Raw genomic sequence first — 21,070 nt, 5'->3', positions numbered from 1 at the left:
AACAGTTAGAAGGTAGCGACTGGTAAAAATGGGTTCAAGTTATCAAAATCCGTCGAACGTTTCTGGTTGAAGATCCAAAATGATATGAAATATCAGAAAAAGCATATATACTCTCTATAGTGTAAAAAGAAAAATAAGGCAGAAACAGCAGTACAATAGTGAGATGGGCTGAATGAAAAATCGAAGAAGAAAAAGAGTCCATTAAGAAACGTAACTTGTGGCTTGCAACGGGAAGTCAGACGTCCCGGTTTTCTTGAGGATTATTTACGAGATAGAAATTGGACTGTTTGATTTATTTCTGGGATGCCAGTTTCCTAGATATCCCCGTTTCACATGTAGGAACCACTCGTTTCCTCTACTGAACAGACGAGCTATAGATATGTATATTATAGTTTTCAATTAAAGTCTGAGCCATTTAAACCAATGGTCAATTGTTGAGTAAAAAATAGGGGACGGTACTGGGTCCAGAAACCTAACTGTCAGTAGTATAAACCCTACAATAGCTAATACCTATTAAATCAAAACCAATTTCCAACTCACGCTATATCAATGCCTCAAATCCAAGACAGAGAATGGAAAAGAAATAAACTCAGCACGTGATCATTTGCACTTCGTGCAGTGAAACCCAGTCAATCTGCCAATTCGTCATTTCATGCGCGGGTAACAGCAGTATGGAATTCATTACTGGATTGGGCAGTAACATTGTGCGGATTGTTCTTCCCGAGTTTCAAAAATTCTCCGAAGAAAACATACGGGAGGGAAAAACAAAAACACTAATCGAGTCAGGGTAGTAAAAGGGAAGTTTTTCCTTCTCGTAGGGATGGGGCATGGCGCTGTCGGGGATTTCCGTCTGAGAAGACGCAAGCCACGCGAAGTAGAAAAGCAGCTTCAAAGAAGGAGGGACTCGTGTTTTTTTGTATATGGGACGGAAACGTGCACTACATAGTTGGAATTGGTCTCTGTTTCGGAAACCGATGCTAGCTTCCACTTCGCTCTTGCCCCTCATTTTGTACTACAGAATATTTCATTTCACTTTTTTTTTTTGTGACACTGACGCGGCCCCCGCGATATTTAAATAATGAACAACAGCGTGATTATATTGCATATACAAACTTATTTTGACACAAAAGAGGCCAGAAATTAACAGGATTAAAAGAACCACATCACCCTATATAAGTCCGTATACATCGTAATTCTCTGAACTGACCACTTGTTATAAACTATAAGTTCTTGTAGTAATAGCATACTTTTGACCCAGCAAAAACAATAACGAAGAAGAAAAATGTCATTTGCTGGCACGTTGATCTGTTGCGCATTTGGAGGTCTTGTATACAAATACGGAGACCAAAGGCATACTCTATTAGAACCGCCAGAAGAACTTGGGGTCCAGGATTATACAGTACGTTTTGCGAAAACCAAGATCAAAATCTTGAAACGTCGTTTCAAAGATGCGGTAGCGAGTCTCGTGCCTGGACTTTCCACACCAGGAATATACCTTTATCCGCTTGTCTCATACTGGGAATTACTCAGCACTCCAGAGTATTGGAAATCCAGCGTTCCCATAATGGTAGTTTATTTACTATTGTATGCGCTAGTCACCTTTGTATATCTACTGACAATTCTACCGGTGTACACTCCACTTTCCGTTTTCTTGGGCCCCATCGGATTGATCGTTGCATGGATCCACATGTTCCTCCATACAAATATGTTGACAATGATGACGATCCGTATGTCACAGATGAACTCGTTCACCATGTACCAGGGGATGGCAATCAGAAGCATGGATGTGAACATCATAGATGCAGGTAATGACCAGCCAATCAAGTATTATTACCCGTTAGCATCTACATATTTCTTCTTCAACCATTTACCCTGGAAATTGACAGAATACTTCGCTGGATTCGTGGTTCTATGTGGCTTATTACTGATCTCATCGATTCCTATCTTGGGACCCTTCATCTTCCATACCCTAATTTCACCCTTCATAACAAGACTATATTGGGCACCATACCTAAGATACCTGAAAGTGGATAACTTACAAAGAGAAACAAGATTTTACAAGATGATGGGCCAATATATCGCATTCGGACTTGTCGCTGGACAGTTGGAATCATGGCCCATCGTATCAGCACTTGCATACTCTGCTCATGCCATAGCCATCTGCCAGTGGGCACAAGATCTGCCTACACTATTGAACTAGATACATATATAATTCTCCTATCTCCAACTTTAGCTATAGATCTACACCTATGATATAAGTTAAGCCTCCACAGTTTTCTTAATCGGAACTATGGATCAACGAAAGAAATCCTTTCCAAATTCAATCAATATCTATTTCCTGATTCGATTTCCTAACACTCTTTTTTTTTTTTTTTTTTTAAATTTCCTGCCCACTTCCGATGTCCACTTTTCTTGCAGAAATTGTCGCAGCAGTGGCTGGGGTTTGGAACTGACACACCAGGACAAACAGGTGAGCATTAATTTCAAGGAAACTTGAGAAAAAAAATTGAAATAAAACTAAACTGAAAGCCTTTTTAATCTTCTAACCCTTTGTGCAGCGTGATACTTTGCCGGTATCTCTTTGTATATTCTTGGGATACACTTCTGTTCAGCCGCTGGTCAAGAGTTGGAAGAACTGCAGGGAACTAGAACTCGGGGATACAGAGCTAGGCTAGGATCGACGAAGTGTGGAAGCCGAAGGATAAAAAACGGGGTATACAAAACAATATAACAAGACGCTTTTTATTACTTTTAACTGGATCAAAATTGAGCGAATAAATCACATACAGAGAGTTAGAAGGGAAGCTTAATCACAGGTCGGGACGATTTAGATAGGATTGTGAAATTTTGTTTTTGTTTTTGGTTCGTCATTTCAATAGTTCTGCCTGGAGTTATAACTGTATTTGGAGTTTCCAGTTTTACAATCAAGAAAAATAAGACGGAAAATCAATACACACTTTGAGAAATAAAGTAAATAGTTTTAGTCTTTGGGGGAGCAAGACAGAAAGAAAGAAAGACAGAAAGAAAGAAAGACAGAAAGGGTCAAATCTACAACAAAAGTCGTTGATATACTGCTTTGATAAGAAGTAGCCAGGGATTATTGTCTAGAGTAAAACGTTTCATCACTCGGCTGTGTTTTCCAGTTTTATAATATAACCATTGGAGAGAGAAAGATAAAGTGGTCTACCGAAATTTTGGGAAATTTAAAAAAAAAAAAAATAAATTCCAAAATTAAAAAAACGCTAAGAAATAAAAGAACAGATATCGTTTTACATTTCTTTACTACAGAGAGGTAGACAAGAGTGAAAACTAAAGGGGTCTCACACTGGTTGTGAACGGAAAAGAAACTCAATAGGAGGCAGAAGTGCAATCACCTCTATAATGGACGATTGGAGAAGCACTATCTCGACTCAGGAACGAAGTCAGTTCGTTACTGAATTGGCGCAGATTCTTGCCGATATGAGTCGAATTAACGGTGGTGAAAAGGCGAATTTCAATTTGGAGAAATTGAAAAAGAGTGCCGAACAGTTTGAGTCTAGCCTGTATGCCAGTTGTAATTCTAAGGATTTGTACTTGGATGCTATGCGGAAACGGATTGCTGCCATGGATTCTGCTAAGAGGAAGTCCATTGAGGCTCAGAGACAGAAGCTGGCTCAAGCTCAGGCGCAAGCACAAGCTGTGCAGAGACAACAGCAACAACAGCAACAACAGCACCATATGCAACAGCAAGGTTCCGGTCAACAGCAGGCGAATGGCATTCCGGCTAATATCAATGCTCAGATGTTTTTGAATCAACAGGCACAGGCTAGACAGCAGGCTCAAAGGCAAATTAGAAGCACGCTCACTGGACAACAGCAGCAGCAGCCAATGCCACAACAGCCACAACCACAACAGCAGCAGCCTAACATGATGAGGCCACAATTGACGTTGCAACAACAACAGCAACTCGCCAATGAGCTAAAGGTTACGGAAATTCCTAGAGAATTACTCCAGAAAATACCCAACTTACCTCCCGGGATCACAACATGGCCTCAGATTACCTTTTGGGCACAGAAGAATAGACCTTCTCAGAATGATTTGATTATCACCAAGAAAGTTTATCAACTGCACCAGCAATTGTTGAACAAATCTAAGCTTCAACAATCAAATGTTAACAGAATGAATACTTCTGTTCAGCAACCGGGAATGGGTGTGCAACAATCTCCTAATCAAAGGATGAATATGAATCAAGTGCCTCAACAGCAACAACAGGTACGACAACAACAACAACAACAACAGCAGCAGCAGCAACAACAACATAAACAGCAACCTCAGCATCAAGAACCTCCAGCGGTGTTGGGAAGATTGAATCAGGTCTTCACCCAAGCTGAACAGAAAATGCTTTATGAAGCTGGTAAGAAGATGATTGAAAATTTGCAAAGGTCCGGAAAGTTGCCTCCAAATCTCGATAGCCAACAGCAGCTTCTTTATATCAAAAAATATATGAACCAAATGGTGTTGAAGAAAATGCAACAGTTGGGAATCCCAATCCCAATGCCTGGTTCTGCTCAACAGCAGTCTCAGCTGTTACAACAACAACAGCAACAACAGCAACAACAGCAACAACAACAAAGACAACAACAGATACCACAGGTTCAGCAAGCTCCTCTTCAACAACCACAAGTTCAGCCACCTCAATCCCAACAAGCTCAGTCTAGACGACAAGCTATGGGAATGAAACCAACCCCTGTTATTCCAAACGCTGGTGTCATGAAGCCTCAACCTCAACAAACCCCTCAGAATATCCAACAACCAATGATGCAACAGCAATCATCACCACCACCACAACAGCAACAACAACAACAGCAGCAATCCAAAATTTCTGTTCCAAGACCAACAGAACAGGATATGCTAGCTCTCAAGAAGTTAAATGCAGAAGTTACCAAAAATCCCGTAAAGCTTAATGATATCACCAACAGGTTGACTAATGATCAAAAACAACAAATCAGATCAAAACTTCATGCCAATCAGCAGCTATTCAGCAGTGTTGAGAGCTTCATACCTACATTATACATGTTGACTAGAAATGAAGAACATATCAGACAGTTATTACAGATTAGGATGCTTACTAGGGAGATTATGGAAAAAGCTGTCAGAGGAGTCTTCTTGGTTGAACCAAATGTTGTCGATAAGGTCATTTTTAGATACCAAAAGTACTATGAGTATACTAAGGAGCAATTGTTAAGAAGACAGCAACAGTTGATGACAATGCGTCAAATGCAGAATAATAACCCTAATCTAACTGCAAATGACTTACTAAACCAACAACAGCTGTTACAGAATAGAAAACTGAACTTAGCAATGCAATCACAGACACAAGAACCACCTCAGATTGCTGCTCAGCAACAGCAACCACAGCAACCAATTTCAGGTGTTAACAATAATTCAAACATGGGTATCGTCCTCGACTCTTCACTAAATGCTACTAGTAGATCAGGAACTAATACTATGGAATTTTTGAACTCTCCTGAATTCAGCGCTATTTCACCAGCAGTTCCATCTCCAAACAAGGATAAAAAGAATCCTGCTACAAGGGCTGTAAAGGGTAAGAAGAATTCACAATCTGGTATTCCGACTTCTAATCCTCAATCCAACAGCAATGCAAGTGTTGTTAATTCAAGAACTGCCACACCAACTGTAATTCCTGGCTCCTCCCCAATGTTCAATAACAAGAGCTTAGCTTCTGGTCAACAGAATTCGCCTTCGCCGAAGACTATGATAAATTCTCCTCCGCAGCAGGATAATCCATATAAGAATGACGAACTAGCTCTGAAGAAGATGGCTATCAGGACAGCAGAACTGATGTCACGTTATAAACATCGTAAGGAGGTCTTTGTAATGTCTTCAATTGACTTGTTTTTGTCTACATTTGCGGACTGTTTGGATATAAAGGATGATGCTGTCGATTTAGTTCATAAGACTCCACAGCCAATATTAGACCAGATTAATGGTACAGGTAAGAAAAAACTCTCAAAAGCGGCCCAGAAGGCAAGAGATCAAGATCCAGTCGAGATATCGGTAAGGAATAACAAGTTGTTGATGCCAAGCAAGAGCGAGAAAACCTTGCGTTCGTTCAAAATACCTATCGCTGACATTACTGCTTGTTTCAAACCATTCGCGGATCCTAAACAACTAATACTCAACTCTACACCGAAGCATGATGAAAAGAAAAGGAAATTCGATGATTTAGAAATCAGCCCCACTGATTCTTCGAGTGAGTTAATGTCTGAGTCCAAAAAAGTCAAATTCGATTCACCTGACGATATGTTTTTGAATGACCCATCTTCCGTACAAGAAACTAAACCATTAGTGCCATCGGAACTTGGAATGTACTCAATTAATTCAAAGCCTTCCATTCCTTCATCAGCTGGTAATATGCCAGCTCCTAATGAATCTACAGATTCAGGAATGAATATTTGGGATTGGAATTACTGGGAAAGCCTGTAATTTTCCCAAAGTTGTATTTTTATAGTCTTTACTCTTTCTTCAATTATTTACTTACTGACCATTATGTCCCATACTATATAATTAATACTAAACATTACCGCTTTCTAGCCGTCGTTCCATGTTTCTTTCATAAACTTCACTGATCCATTTTATGGCTTCTCATTCTGTATCTCAGACATCACTGAGAACGTTTTTTCTTTAGTAATCAAGAGGAAAAGGGCTTTAGATGTCAAATCTTAGAACTTACTTGAGACAATCTGAAGAAAGATGAAATCCTATCAAACGGTATTCTCTCTCAATCGAACCAGGTATAACCTTAGCTACTCCAACAAATGTCATCTACAGAGTCTTATCCAAAGTTTCCTGCCATCTCTACCAAAAAATTGCAGGATGGCCTTCAGTCCGAGATTTTTCGGTGGGCTCTTACCAATGGACTAGCAATGTACCCACCGAACTTCAAACCAGAACTTGCAACTGTAGCACCAATTACATTATTCCCAACTCCATTGCCAAACGAAGCTTTTCAGAAGGCCATTGATGTCCAAACTATTTACAATGCATTGTACGCAAGTATTTCACAGAACAAGAATGATTGGTTGGCGAAAGAAACAGAAAAGCTAGCCAAATCGGATCCAGAGTTTACCGGTAGACTCTGGACTTTGTACAAGAGAGCTAAAGAGTACGGTATCGTGCAAGATCTAGCATTGGGGGTTTTCCGCTCGGATTATCTCATCAACAGCGATAATAATCAGATCAAGCAAGTGGAATTTAACACCGTCTCTGTGTCGTTTGGCGGTCTTTCAACAAAAGTAGGAGAACTTCATGATTACCTAAACAAAAGTGGGAACTATTCGGATAATGGTGAGGTCTTTTATGATCAGGATATACCTATCTCACCTTCAGCTGAATTACTCGCTACAGGCTTAGCAACTGCCATTAACAAGTACCAACCGGCTGACAAGAATAAAAGACCAATTGTGGCTTTCATTGTTCAAAATGGGGAAAGAAATGTATTTGATCAGAGCATTTTAGCTCTTAACCTCTTGTCAAAATACGATACTAAATCCGTGAGATTAACCATTCACGAGATCCATGAAGCAACTAGATTAGACCCTGAGACTAAAAGATTATATCACAAGACAACTGGACAAGAAATTGGTTTAGTTTACTTCAGGTCAGGTTACGCTCCAAGTGATTTTGTTTCAGAGCAGGATTGGGAAAACAGACTAACTCTTGAAATCTCTTATGCTATTAAGGCTCCTAATTTACTAACACAGCTTTCAGGTACCAAGAAGATTCAGCAATTACTAACTGATCCCAAGATTCTGAAAGAATTTTTATCCGATACTGAATCTTTAGATCATCTTTTACCAACATTTGTCAAAATATATCCATTGGATTCATCTGTGTTGGGTGAAATCGGCAAGAAGTTAGCCCTTACCGAACCTGAGAACTATGTGTTAAAACCTCAAAGAGAAGGTGGTGGAAACAATATATACAAGGAAGATATCCCTGGGTTCTTAGAATCAGTTGACGAGGACGAATGGAGTGCATACATTTTAATGGAACTGATAACACCCAAATCGACAGAAGAAAACTTCGTTATCAGAGGGCAGGAATTATTCAACGTTCCCATCTTAAGTGAACTTGGTATATTTGGTACGATTTTATTTGATCATAATAATATTTATTCTAATGAATATGCTGGATGGTTATTAAGGTCTAAATTTAGCTCTTCCAACGAAGGCGGCGTAGCAGCGGGCTTTGGCTGCGTCGATAGCGTAGTGTTATATTAATGTAGTATCTTTAAGCTCTTCAACATTATATCACAATTTAATTCTTCATTCGATGACAACATGATTCATATCTAATGCCATCACTGTTCCTCCTAGGTAGTTAGAAGTAAATGCTAACCCAGACACAAAAGGAACCGCTTCGAGAAAAGCAGCAACAAAACCGAACCCTATATAAGAAAAGGTATTCTTCCGGTATATATCGTCGGGAAGCTCATTTGGTAGGTAGATTGCGTTCAGATATTGCCAACCTATGGAAGGGATCATAAGCAGTTGTGGTACTAACGGGAAAACTGAAACAGATAGAATAAGAAAGAATTTGAATGAACTTAAAACAAAGTTAGAAAATGAAAAGGTCTCCTCTTCACGATCTGATATGAATTGTGGCACACTCAATGCTTCTGTTCTGTAAGTCTCGTCTATTTTTCTTGCCAACCAGGTTTGATCTTTCAATAAAAGATGCCTCATAATGATTAATGTCCATGTGTTAACTTGAAATGTGGCGATTAGCACGAATGGTGGTATCAAAATAAATAGCCCAAAGGTAACCAATACTGTTATAACAGCGAATCCATATATAAATGCTAATAACAGGAATATCCAGACATAATAGAAATAATTCCTTAAAGTATCTGACCAGTAAAAGGGCAATTGAAGGAACCCCTAAATAATGAAACACGCATTTGTTAGTAATGTGATTGTGACGAATATTTCAATTGATCAGGTATCCAGACTTACTTTGATGGGATATATGAAACCGAAATGCATTTCGATGTATGTTGCTGTATTTTGTGTCACTTCACTGAGGTTGAACTTATTATAAAGAATATTTCTTTCTCTCTTTATAATTGACGCGACAGACTATGTATTGCAGAAAGAAAATTGTTTCACTAGAATTATACATCAACATTATGTGTAACAACTTTATAAGCTGCCAATTAATTGACTTACTGATTTTCATCAAAAATAATATCTTCTAAAAGATCTGTAACCTTATTTTCAAGGGCCTCCTCGTTTTTCTTGTCTTCTTGACTAATATGTGTATCCAATGCTAGTTTGTTTTTGGCCAAATGAAGAATTTTCTCTTCAATGGTATCTCTACTGATTAAAGTTGTAACCTGGACTTCTTTAGTTTGGCCGACACGATGAGCTCTATCTGCGGCCTGTCTATCATCGTGCGGATTAAAACTTTGGTCGAAAATAATCACATTATTTGCACAAACCAAATTGATTCCGAATCCACCGGCCTTGGTTGAGAGTAGAAAAACTGGAATAGTATCATCTTCGTAGAACCTGTCAATTAGAGACTGACGGTCATTCACCTGCGTTTGACCGTCTAAACGAAGGAATTTGATGTTAAGTGTGGATAATACAAATTCTAAAATGTCCAAGACTTGAGTGAATAGTGAAAACACTAAAACCTTTTCGTGCTGAATGTCAATGATTTTATGCAATACAGACTTAAGTTGTTCAACTTTACCTGAATTCATCCATTCGTCGGATTGTAATTTGAACTTGTAAAGAGAGGGAAATTTGCAACATAATTTGTGCAATTCAAAGTCTGTCATATATGACATATCTTCTTTGATATACTCAATATTACCATTTTCATAATATTCAGGCTCGGCAATGATAGCCTTGCTCATCTTTGAAATAATTTTATCGTTGTAAATATGCCTGAAGAGAAGTGGATGAATAGATGCTTTTCTCAATGCCATAATAAGGTTTTTTGAAACATTGCGTGATGCTTTTTCCATTTTAACACCTTCTTTAATCTTTCTTCTGTGCTCCATAACCTGCTTGATTTCTTGTTGGTACAAGGTTTTTTGTAGCTCAGTCATTTCACAGTGTAATATATGATTATGCTTTCTAGGTAAGTGTTTTAACACTTGATCTTTCTTTCTTCTTAAAATGAATGGTTTCATCATTGTTTTTGCTCTTTCAATAGCATGCTCGGCTAAAAGCGGGTTATATCCCTTATCAGCGTCAGATGTTCTTGTTTTCTGCTTGAAAACGGTTGCAAGATCATCCTTTTTAGAGACAAAAAGGTTTGGCATGATAAATTCCAAAAGAGACATTAATTCCTTCAAGTTATTTTGAAGTGGGGTACCTGTAAGTAACAAACGGAAATGTGCATTAATTTTCATCAATTTGTTGAATCTTTCTGACATCGAGTTTTTCAACATATGACCTTCATCATACACCACAACGTCAAAATTACGATTTCTTAGGAAGGAAACGTCATATTTGGTTCCAGCGGCTAGATTATATGTAGTAACAATAACATCATACTGGCCTTCGTTTTCTTCTAGGATATCACGTAGTTCCGCCCTTTCTTGTTGAGAGCCATAGTAAGGTTCAACTTTCAAGTGTGGACAAAATTTATTGAATTCACGAAGCCAGTTTTCCAAGGTAGAGGATGGAACAACTACCAAATGAGGGCCATTATGGTGTGTTTGTTTCAAATACGCTAAAAAGGAGATGACTTGACAAGTTTTACCGAGACCCATTTCATCAGCTAGGATGCAAGATAAATCGTTCTGGTAAAGCAAGTGCAGCCAGTTGATACCTGTTTGCTGATAGTCCTTCAATTCAACATCGGAAGATAAAAGCTTAGGTTTTTGCCTTATGAATTTCATTTGATTATTGCGAAGTTGAGTTATGGATGTTTTCTTCTGCTTCGTCCTAGCTCTTGGTTTTACATCAAAATCATCATCATCACTTTCTTCGTAGTCCACATCAGAAAACTCCTCTTCATCGTCATTTCTTTTACGTTTCGATGGACCTAATGAGTTTTCTCTGGACGTGGTCGAAGATTTGATTATTTGAACATTTGCAGAATCGTTAGTTATAGTTTCATTAGCCTCATCATCCGAATAAGTATCAACGTCTAAGATATTCAATTCCGTATCTTTGGATGAACTGAAGTCAACACCCCAATTCGTCATTTGATTCGCTATTACATCACCATATTTTGAACATTTACGGATCAACGACTCGATAGCATTATATCCCTTGATCGATTGCTCAATTTTGTCAAGTATTTTCAAACCGTCTTTTTTCTGTTGTGATTTTCTAGCCTTGCCTGGTGCCGGAGAAGGGGATTTAGATTGGAAATCTAATTGTTGAAATTGTTCCAGGTCTTCAAATGGCCTTTCTTTTATAACGAGGGCAGCTTTTTCTATGGATATTTCACCAAGATCAGCTAAATCTTTCGGATCTGCTTCATTCAAGAACTTCAACACTTGATCAAAATTACTTTCAGTAACTTTCTCCTCATATTCTGGTTCAGTATCGAGCTCTCCGTCATCGTTGGATTGATCAGTAATTTCATCTTCTTCATCATCACTGAGTTTGATTTTTTGTTTCTTCTTTATGGCGTCTCCTCTAACCAATTTACCCTTCTTTGAAGATAAATTTTTGATAGTACTCATGGTGGTTCTATCCGCCATGGATCTTGCGGGGGAGGGTTGCGAAACTTTCATTACATGAGAGTAACGGTCGAAAATGCTTGTCTTTTGCTTTTCGATGGTTATCTTGGAAGTGGATACATTTCTAGAGGGCAAATTAATAGCAGGATTGCTTTTGATGCTGTTCCCGGAGGAGCCACCCTCTTTCAATGAGATTAATCTAGATTTTGACAGATCCATGGGAGAGTTGGGTTTATTTAAGTTAAGTGTCGGGTTCACGTTTGTTTTAGATTGGAATCTCCACGATCCCCCGGTACGTGAGGCGACAATATGGTCCAAACGCTTTCTTGACGAGGAGATAGACATAGAGTTTTGCTTGAAAATTGCATTAATCAAAGTGGGTGATAGGTCCTTGTATTCTTGAACCAACACTTTTAAAGCTTGTTCATGCGATAAATCATTCTGAGAGTAACCATTTCTTGCTTTCGTAGCCGGTTGATACGTGAACTTGTCCCTCAAAAGGGAAGAAGTAGAGTTACTTGATATTGGCGATTCATCTATCCGCGTACCAGTTTCGGGCCTTAACGGAGAAGATTCTTCATTTGTCTGTAACAAGGGAGATGAACTTGGAACTTGAACTTCATCCTGTTTGTTCTGGGGACTTTTCGGTATTGGAAGATCCATTACAGTGAGATAGTGAGGGTCAAAAAATGCAATGAATAGGTGATCGAACAGCCGACCTTCAACACTCCAACTAAACGGAGTCTCCTAAATTTTTGCGATGAGCTTTGTTCATCCACTACTATGAAAACGCCAAAGTAACATTTTTGGTATTAATCATTTCACGAGTTTAATGGCTTTAGCTGAGGTTTTCATCATCAAAGGTTTGGCAAAGAAGAGCCCGTACACAAGCTGATAAAAAGTGAAAAAAAGAAAAAAGACTTCTCTTGAAAAACTGAAAAAAATACTCCGATACGGGGAGTCGAACCCCGGTCTCCACGGTGAAAGCGTGATGTGATAGCCGTTACACTATATCGGATAATTGTTATACAGTTGGAGAAATATTAGACACAGTAGTGAAACTACAAATCACGTGTATTTTGTATCCAGGTTCATGATACTGGAAAAGGAGTATCTGTGGAGCTGATCACTGTCGCGAATGCTTCTACTCCTGTTGCTCAGTAATATGCTTTGGATGTTGATGTTATAGTATGTATTACAAATAAATGTGCTGATATAAACGGGTATAAAATTGTCCACAGTTCATCATCTTCTGAATTCCCTTCTTCTATCGTTACTATTCGAGTATCGATTGCTATTACCTCTACTGTTGTTATAATGACGGTTGTATTTGCCGGTATTACCATTATTATTATCAGAATAACCGTTGTTACTATTATTGTAGTTTCCATTATTATACCTAGACTGTTGATATCTGCTGCCCTGTGGCTGTCTCTGTTGCGAGTGCATATACTCTCTATTTTGTTGCGGTTGTTGAGCATAAGCTGTCTGTTCTTTATGGAAGAAGAAACTTCTGTAACCTCCAACCCTGGGCTGATATTGGGTAATCCCCGATGGGCCAACAGGCACAATGTTGTATTTCATCATGGAAGGATTCCAACGGTTACTGTATTTATAAATGATACAGTCTCGGTCCTGTGGGGTAAGCATTGGTTGAGGTGGGATATATCCGTTCAATACTAACGATTTACATCTACCCGCAACCACAGGCTGCGTATACGAAAGTTTTAGGAATAAATTTGTACTCAAATCTGGCAAACCACCCCCATTAATAGGACATATCAGCTTGGAGTTTAGTTCAAACCCTTCTTCAGCTTGTGTTACGAATCCACTTAAACCAGATTTGAAATGTCTAAACTCTATCACGTTAACGGGGTTTTCTCCATATAAATTCTTCATAAACAGGTCGTAATTCACATTCTTGTTGCTGATCAAAAGTGCATCCTTCTTCCTAACATTTCTTGCCTTTTCTGAATCAGAAAGCTTAGAATATTGTTCTCGAACTGTTTTCAGTAAACGTGTTTCATCTATAAATGGCAATAGTGCAATACCCTGCCAAGCCATCTTTTTACCATTCATATCCACTGGGAATTCTTCAGGATAGAAATCTATAATCTCAGAGTTTGGATCTGACATTAATGGTCTGAATATTTCGGGTAGTGCGTGGCCTGATGCTGCTGGTAAAACACTCATTAACTGTTCGTATGGTAAGAATGGTTCACCAAGATCAAAGTGAATATCTAGATTTTTTATATTCTTGAAATCCTGAGCAAAAGGAGCATAATGGTATGGATAGTACCAAGTCCAAGACGCACATCCCTGATAATAATATAATAAAACCCATGAAATACCTTCCACATAGCACCTAATCACATCCTTTTGCAGAGCTGGAATATCTTTTGCTGGAACATGGAATTTATGTTGATAGTAACGATCATGATATCCAGGTTCGTAAAGTCTAACCGACTCATCGGTGTCAATGAACCCTGATTTTACAATACCGGTGTGGATGACCGCTGGTGGAACAGTAGAGCCTTCGTCTTCATCATAATCGGCCTCATCATCCTCAGGTTCATTGGATGTTTCCTTTTCAGCAGAGTCAACATCTTCACTTTTCCGTTTCAACGACAATTCTTCTGCATTTTCCTCATCTCTCATTGCCATCTTCTTAGCAATAAGTTTCTCCTGTAAGCTGGTAGCAGCATCGTAGTTCGCAGTCTTCGACAGTTGCACGCTATTTTTCAATTCTTCCGATGAAAACTCGACCACACCGCTATTCTTCTCACTTTTTAGTTTCAAAGCTTTAGCTGCTTCGCCATCACCTTCATTCGCCAAATTAATTTCTTTACGCATATTAGCGAAATCCTTATTAGACAAATTCAAAGAGCCTTCAGCGGCGTTGCCATCAACATCATAGACCGGCATATTCTCCAACGGAATCATAAAATTTCTGTCGACCTTGCCCTGGGAAACATTGGGGTTACTTTTCAATTTCTTTCGCCTATCATGAGCCTCTTGCTTACGAACTTCCTGAATGTATTTCTTTTTGAAAAGATCTGTTTCACGGTCTCCTAATTGTTCAAGTAAAGCTTCTACAGGTTCCAAATTGAGTGTACCATCACATGTTAGGTAGGTTTTTGTTTTGGGCAACACAGTCTTCCATATATCCACCAAAATGTCAATGCTATTCTCTCTCACATCAAGACAAGGTAAATGCGGTAGGAAATCATTACCACAGAAGAAACACATGAAAACCCAATCGTCGATTGCTCGTTCAAAATCAAACTGGAACGATAAATGTGGAATCGCTAATTCTGCTGAAAGATATTCTCTTAAAACGCTGATATGGAGCCATAAGAATGGCTTTTCTGAATCTTGTTGAATAAGCTGTTGTTTCTCTTCTTCAGATAAATTTATCATATCTTGAGGCTTTGGTTTTTTATAGTTGTTATTGGCGAACACATCCTCTCTTAATATTTTGAAATGAGGTTCGTGGGTTGCTAGTCCCAAAAAGATCAAATCTGCATCTAACCCATATATACAATGTGTTGTATTTGGATTATATTGAGTGTCTGCTCTTTGAGATCTAATGAAATTCATTATTTTATGTTCACCTTCACCTGGAACAGTAGCGTCACTTATAATAATTTGTAAATTTTTCCACCCGGGATCAGTTGCTAACTTGAAACTTGTCCAATATCTTAAAGCTGTAGCTAGTTTATCCATAAATGGGGTACCTGGAGTAATTGCGTTTGAATCCCATGTCTTTTTACTTTTGACATTTTCATCAATCGTCTCACCATAGTCCTCTCTTTCTCGTAATACTTGCTCTCTGGCTTCATTTTGGAGTTTTGCATCCCTTGCACTACGAAACCTACGTGCTCTCTGTTGATTCATCTTCGCTCTTGGTGCAACACCATCAACCGCTATCATCAAGACTTTTCTTGGTCTGGCCATATTCAAAACGCGATTTGTGTACTCAAACACAGCAAGAAGCATTTCATCCTCTGTTTCAGGTGGTGGCTTATTCTCCGGATGTGAACAAGGGTGAACAATACCATTCATATCGAGATAAAGGTTATCCAACTCACCATTGGGATTGGCCGAAGAGTAATCAAGCGGTAGTTGAACACCATCTTCGATAACTGGATATTCTTCCAACACAGGAGAAATGATTTTAGGATATTTCCTAGACAACCAACGAAAAAAGGACGGAACACCCATTGTGAGTACCTGGCCTTACTTCTCGCTATTTGTACCAACTGCCTATTAGATTACAGTATGCATTCATCTGTACTTCTAAAGTTATGTTCATCTCATCGATTAATTTTACTTATTGTTTATTGTTACCCGGATAAATAACTCAGCTCATCAACGATGTAGTGACAAACCGCTTTGAGTAACAATAATACCAGTAATTGCTAAACACAGCGCTTGGTTCACTGTACAATAAACTCATCCAGCGATTCTATTATACAATCTTTCGTTTATTACGAATATGAATTTTATTAATGTTATAATACAAGTACTGATATTTAAGAATTGCAATAGCGTAAATAGCTAAGGTTACATCAATCTTTCCTGAAGTTCAATATCATCACCTCTGTTACTGTTTCTACCAAATCTAAGCCATGACAATCCACCGGAAGCTTCCATTGATTTGATATTGAGTGAAGGCGGTGTCCACCTCTTCAACATTAGCGAACTGCAGACCACGGACACGGAACTTAGAGCCATTGCAGCACTAGACAACATTGGATGTAAAGTGATACCCCAAGGAGCTAATAAACCCATAGCAATGGGAATCATGAATGTGTTATAACAGACAGCCCAAAAGAAATTCAGCTTCACTCTATAGAATGTTTTACGCGCAATATCAAGTGCATAAACCAAACCTTTTAACGAATTATTTTTATTATCCGAATCAAGAATAACGATATCGGCAGCTTCGATTGCAATATCAGTACCAGAAGATATCGAAATTCCTAGATCTGCCTCAACCAAAGCCGGAGAATCATTAATACCATCTCCGACAAAGGCAACCCTCTCTGTACCGTTGTTTTGGAGTTGAATGACAATATCACGTTTCTGCTCAGGAGTGACTTCACTGAAGACATCATTAGCGGATATGCCAAGTTGTTGTGCCACTTTCAGAGCAGATTGATGCGCATCTCCTGTGACCATGCAGCATTTAATGCCCAAATTTTGTAAATATTCTACAACAAAATGTGCGTCTTCTTTGACCCTGTCAGATATTTCAAATTTGCCGACTAAACTACCATCGATGGAAACATAAGATTCTGTTAAAGTAGAAGAAGCGATATCACTCAAACTCTCATCGGGAAATAATTTCTTGTTACCTATGGTTATTGTATGGATTTTAGAAGTATTTTTATCTGTGATGTTACAGGAAATTCCCTTTCCAATGAGAACTTCCTCATTCGATAAATCCAAATCGAAAATGCTTGATTTATTTACGTGGGAATCAGCATAATTGACAATAGCTTTTGCAACTGGATGTTCTCCTATTGATTCACACAATGAAATCATCTTCCAGTGTAAATCAGATACATCACTGTTATAATTAATGAAATTTTCTACACTCATCCGCCCCGTCGTGAGGGTACCTGTCTTATCGAACAAAAACGTCTGTAGAGCACTACACTTCTCCAAAACATCACCACCTTTGATGAGAACACCATGACTAGCACCTACACCAGTACCAACCATAATCGCCGTAGGTGCCGCTAGACCCAATGCACAAGGACATGCAACAATAATTACAGAAATAGACATTTGCATGCACATGAAGAATTTGCCATTTTCACTGTTAAAGATGAGAGGAGGAGTCTTCATCGTGTAACTCACAAGCATCCAAGTTATAAATGTTATTGCTGATAGTGATATCACAAACGGGACAAATATGCCCGCCATCTTATCAGCGTATTTTTGAATAGGAGCTTTAGATAACTGTGCCTTTTTCATCGTTGCGATAATGTTCGCTAATTTTGTATCTTCTCCGACACGAATAGCTCTGAAGTAGAAATGACCAGGTCCATTGACACTCCCCCCGATGACTTGAGATCCGACGATTTTTTCCACCAACATCGATTCACCTGTGATTAGCGATTCGTCAACTTCAGTTTCATTACGAATAACAACACCATCAGCTGGTATTTTCATTCCTGGTACGACTTCTACGATATCATTTGGTTGTAACAATTCAACTGATATTTCCCTGGTAGAGCCATCTGGTAAAACTATGGAACAGGAGGACGGGGTCAAAGAGATGAGTTTACTCATTGCAGTTGAAGTTTCCGATTTCGCTTTATTTTCGAGTAATTTGCCCAAAGAAATAAATGTGAGAAGCATGACAGCGGTGTCAAAGATGACTTTTGGCATTTTTGTCGATTTATGGTAAATGCTAGAAATTATGGAATAGCATGAAAAAATATATGCACAAACAGTAGAAAGACCGATCAAAGTGTCCATTGTACCTGAGCCATGTTTCAAAGAGATCCATGCAGCTTTATAAAAATAGGAACCAACATAGATTTGAACGTAGGTAGTAATGATAATTCCGATGATATCTCTATAAAACAAGCCAATAATTGGTGTTTGTACGAATGGGAAATGAGTCAACACAGCTGGGAACAGCATCGGTACACACATGTACAACCCCATTATTAGAATAGAAGAAATACCACCTCTTATACAATTCTTCTTCCAGAATTGGATTTCTTTAGTTTTAGAGAGTAATGATAATTGTGTAGAATTATCCAATGTATTTGAAATAAAAGTTTGAAACCCCATCTCTTCGATACAGTCTATGATATCACGGTTTCCGATCTCGTTAGCATCATGGATGACTGTTGCCTCTTCACTTTGCAATGAAGTATCGATAGATATCACACCTTTCAACTCAGAAACTTTTGACTCGATATCGGCCCTATCCGATTCAGACAACATACCGAATATTTTTAAGCACAAACGCTTTTCGTTGCTAGGTACAGAGCTTGAGTTCTCACTAATGACTTTGGCATCAAACCCACAATCATCAATACATTCGGCAATTTCAGCCATCGAAGTGAAATGGGGATCGAACTTAACTTTGCACTCTTCTGTAACTAAAGATACGTCACATTCCAATACACCGCTTAGTTTCAATACTTGACCAGTGACAGTTTTCACGCAAGCACCACACGTCATACCGCTAACGAGAAGAATCCCTGAAATTTGTTCAGTTGTTGTCACATCGTAATCTAGCGGTTCCTCAGAAATTAAGCTACCATCAAACCCACACTCATCTATTGTTTCCAATATTTCAGATGTGGTAGTACGTCCTTTATCAAAAAGGACATGACATTCTTCTGTCAACAAAGACACCTCACACTCAGTGACACCATCAACATTTCCAACTTGTGTTTGAACGGTTTTGACACAGGCGCCGCAAGTCATTCCCTGAACGGAAATCAAAGCTTGAGTGTCTGCCATCTTTTTGAGATCTTGCCACAAACTACACTAACAGGTAAAGGAAAAATATCCAAATTAACCAGCAGCAAATCTTTCAAAAGTAATCTATGGTATTAGAAAAGTTCTTGATTGTCAAGTAATATGTCTTAGAGTAAAGAACCGTGAGTTTCAATAGTGCTAGCCGCTGTATTTTTTTTAGTATTGATTAATCCAATTAAGCGCAGAATAAACCACAATAGAAAACGTATTAGAAATCAAGCTATATGACAAATGAAAGATCAGAACACAACCAGATATCTCTTGAGAGCTATCTACGGTTATAAATAAAGCCCAACAGATCAAGCTGAAAGTCCATCTTCGAAAATAAAGTATCAAAGTATAGCTCTTGGCATTTCAAGTTTATTCACCTCTTTTTAACATATATATATATATATATATATATATGTATATATATACATAAATAATCGTAGCAGACATTTAAGTAGGAATGTTTTCTATGTACGTTAAAAGCCAATGAGCACCTCTTTTTACCTCACTGAGAAAACAGACTAGAGAAAAAGTTATGTTAGTCATGTGATATCCCTATTCGCTACCTAAAGGTTTTCTGTTTTCGGTCTTAATGGATGTTTACTACGTGAGGGTCGAGGAACAGTTCCAGAATAAGACTCCAGCATAATACGAAAACAAAAAGTAAGGTTTGAAATTCAGGAACTGCGGCAACACCTGAATTAGAGGAACCTTCTTTGGCAGGGAGAGCCCTTGACCGGCCCAGTGTAAATTGGAGCAGCTCAGATTAAATAGTCGCTTTATCAAGGAAATATTGTGAATTATTCGGTTGTTTTACGTTCTACTACCAAATTGAAAAGTAACAGTAGATGTTTGACATTTTCATGCAAGATACTTTTACACATCGAATAGTTTTACGCAAGGATCTCTCACTTTTATGTAGAATTGACGTTAATGAATTAAGATACAAATTCTATAAATCACCGTAAATCACGTTTGATCTCCTCTAGATTTCAACCGTTCGTATTTTCGTTTTCAATTGTACCGCTTATGGAATTGACAAGTTTCTCGAAGAGAAAACTATGGAATTGGAATGGAAATTATAAATTGAAGTATTTTTGAAATGAGATGATGATATTAGTTAATCAACTTACGCAATAAAACTGCCATTGGATTGCGTAAAGGAAACAGAGACAGAGCATCTCACTGGTAGGGCCATACTCCTCCACACTTTAACTAGTTGTGTTGTTCTTTTGCTCCCTTTTTTTTGTATTTTCTTTAGGCTTTCTCTAAGAACCGTATACGATCAAACCTGAACAATGGCAAGAGGCAATCAGCGTGAGCTGGCAAGACAGAAGAACCTTAAAAAACAACAAGAAAGCGGTAAAAACCAAAAGAAACAAGGTGATCCCAAGAAACGTATGGAATCCGATGCAGAAATCCTGAGGCAAAAACAACAAGCTGCAAATGAAAGAAAGGAAAAGGAAAGACTTGAGAAACTGGCAGCAGAGAAGAGAAGGTAAGTACTTACATCGATAGAAAACCTTTACGTTTACTCTCAACGAAGTATGCTACTGAAGTTTTAAAGATCTTTTCATACGTCTTACACATTTTAGCTGACGGGCTCACATATGATGGGACGTTTCTTCTAAAAGTTTGTGTCTGAAGGTTAGGTTATTTTACATTAATTTACATGGGTAATTGAATGTACATATAATTATCTAGCAAAACCGTTTCCGCATTAATCCTAGCAATATAAGCAATGAATGAAAACATTAGTTATTAACAACGATGAATCCAATAGCCGTGGATCACTGTTTTTGGGGTAAACGGACACATCTTTGCAGAGTTCGCAATGGAAGAACTCTGGTATGTAAAATA

At 38.4% G+C, this 21,070-nt stretch overlaps 7 protein-coding genes and 1 non-coding gene across 8 annotated transcripts; 4 read left to right on the top strand and 4 right to left on the bottom strand.

Annotated features, from left to right (window-relative positions):
* Window positions 1-1,282: 1,282 nt before the first annotated feature.
* LDS1 (Lds1p) lies at window positions 1,283-2,200 on the top strand (the record flags this gene model as incomplete). Its single annotated transcript, XM_455424.1, has 1 exon — window positions 1,283-2,200. The coding sequence occupies one exon, from the start codon at window positions 1,283-1,285 to the stop codon at window positions 2,198-2,200; it is 918 nt and encodes a 305-aa protein (XP_455424.1).
* Window positions 2,201-3,381: 1,181 nt separating this feature from the next.
* GAL11 (Gal11p) lies at window positions 3,382-6,486 on the top strand (the record flags this gene model as incomplete). Its single annotated transcript, XM_455423.1, has 1 exon — window positions 3,382-6,486. One exon carries the CDS (start codon window positions 3,382-3,384, stop codon window positions 6,484-6,486), a length of 3,105 nt encoding a protein of 1,034 aa, XP_455423.1.
* A 332-nt stretch (window positions 6,487-6,818) lies between these two features.
* GSH2 (glutathione synthase) lies at window positions 6,819-8,282 on the top strand (the record flags this gene model as incomplete). The annotated part of the gene is made up of 1 exon (XM_455422.1): window positions 6,819-8,282. The coding sequence occupies one exon, from the start codon at window positions 6,819-6,821 to the stop codon at window positions 8,280-8,282; it is 1,464 nt and encodes a 487-aa protein (XP_455422.1).
* Window positions 8,283-9,226: 944 nt separating this feature from the next.
* FUN30 (DNA-dependent ATPase FUN30) lies at window positions 9,227-12,373 on the bottom strand (the record flags this gene model as incomplete). The annotated part of the gene is made up of 1 exon (XM_455420.1): window positions 9,227-12,373. One exon carries the CDS (start codon window positions 12,371-12,373, stop codon window positions 9,227-9,229), a length of 3,147 nt encoding a protein of 1,048 aa, XP_455420.1.
* A 283-nt stretch (window positions 12,374-12,656) lies between these two features.
* Window positions 12,657-12,728, bottom strand: KLLA0_F07491r. The gene has a single exon. It is a non-coding gene; the product is annotated as a tRNA-Glu (tRNA).
* A 227-nt stretch (window positions 12,729-12,955) lies between these two features.
* Window positions 12,956-15,934, bottom strand: RAT1 (ssRNA exonuclease RAT1; the record flags this gene model as incomplete). Its single annotated transcript, XM_455419.1, has 1 exon — window positions 12,956-15,934. The coding sequence occupies one exon, from the start codon at window positions 15,932-15,934 to the stop codon at window positions 12,956-12,958; it is 2,979 nt and encodes a 992-aa protein (XP_455419.1).
* A 342-nt stretch (window positions 15,935-16,276) lies between these two features.
* CCC2 (Cu(2+)-transporting P-type ATPase CCC2) lies at window positions 16,277-19,204 on the bottom strand (the record flags this gene model as incomplete). The annotated part of the gene is made up of 1 exon (XM_455418.1): window positions 16,277-19,204. One exon carries the CDS (start codon window positions 19,202-19,204, stop codon window positions 16,277-16,279), a length of 2,928 nt encoding a protein of 975 aa, XP_455418.1.
* Window positions 19,205-20,508: 1,304 nt separating this feature from the next.
* On the top strand, window positions 20,509-20,712 carry KLLA0_F07425g (uncharacterized protein; the record flags this gene model as incomplete). The annotated part of the gene is made up of 1 exon (XM_455417.1): window positions 20,509-20,712. One exon carries the CDS (start codon window positions 20,509-20,511, stop codon window positions 20,710-20,712), a length of 204 nt encoding a protein of 67 aa, XP_455417.1.
* Between the last annotated feature and the right edge of the window lie 358 nt (window positions 20,713-21,070).

Source organism: Kluyveromyces lactis (assembly GCF_000002515.2).
Source record: "Kluyveromyces lactis strain NRRL Y-1140 chromosome F complete sequence".
Taxonomy (NCBI): domain Eukaryota; kingdom Fungi; phylum Ascomycota; class Saccharomycetes; order Saccharomycetales; family Saccharomycetaceae; genus Kluyveromyces; species Kluyveromyces lactis.
This window is presented reverse-complemented; position numbering and strand designations above follow the sequence as displayed.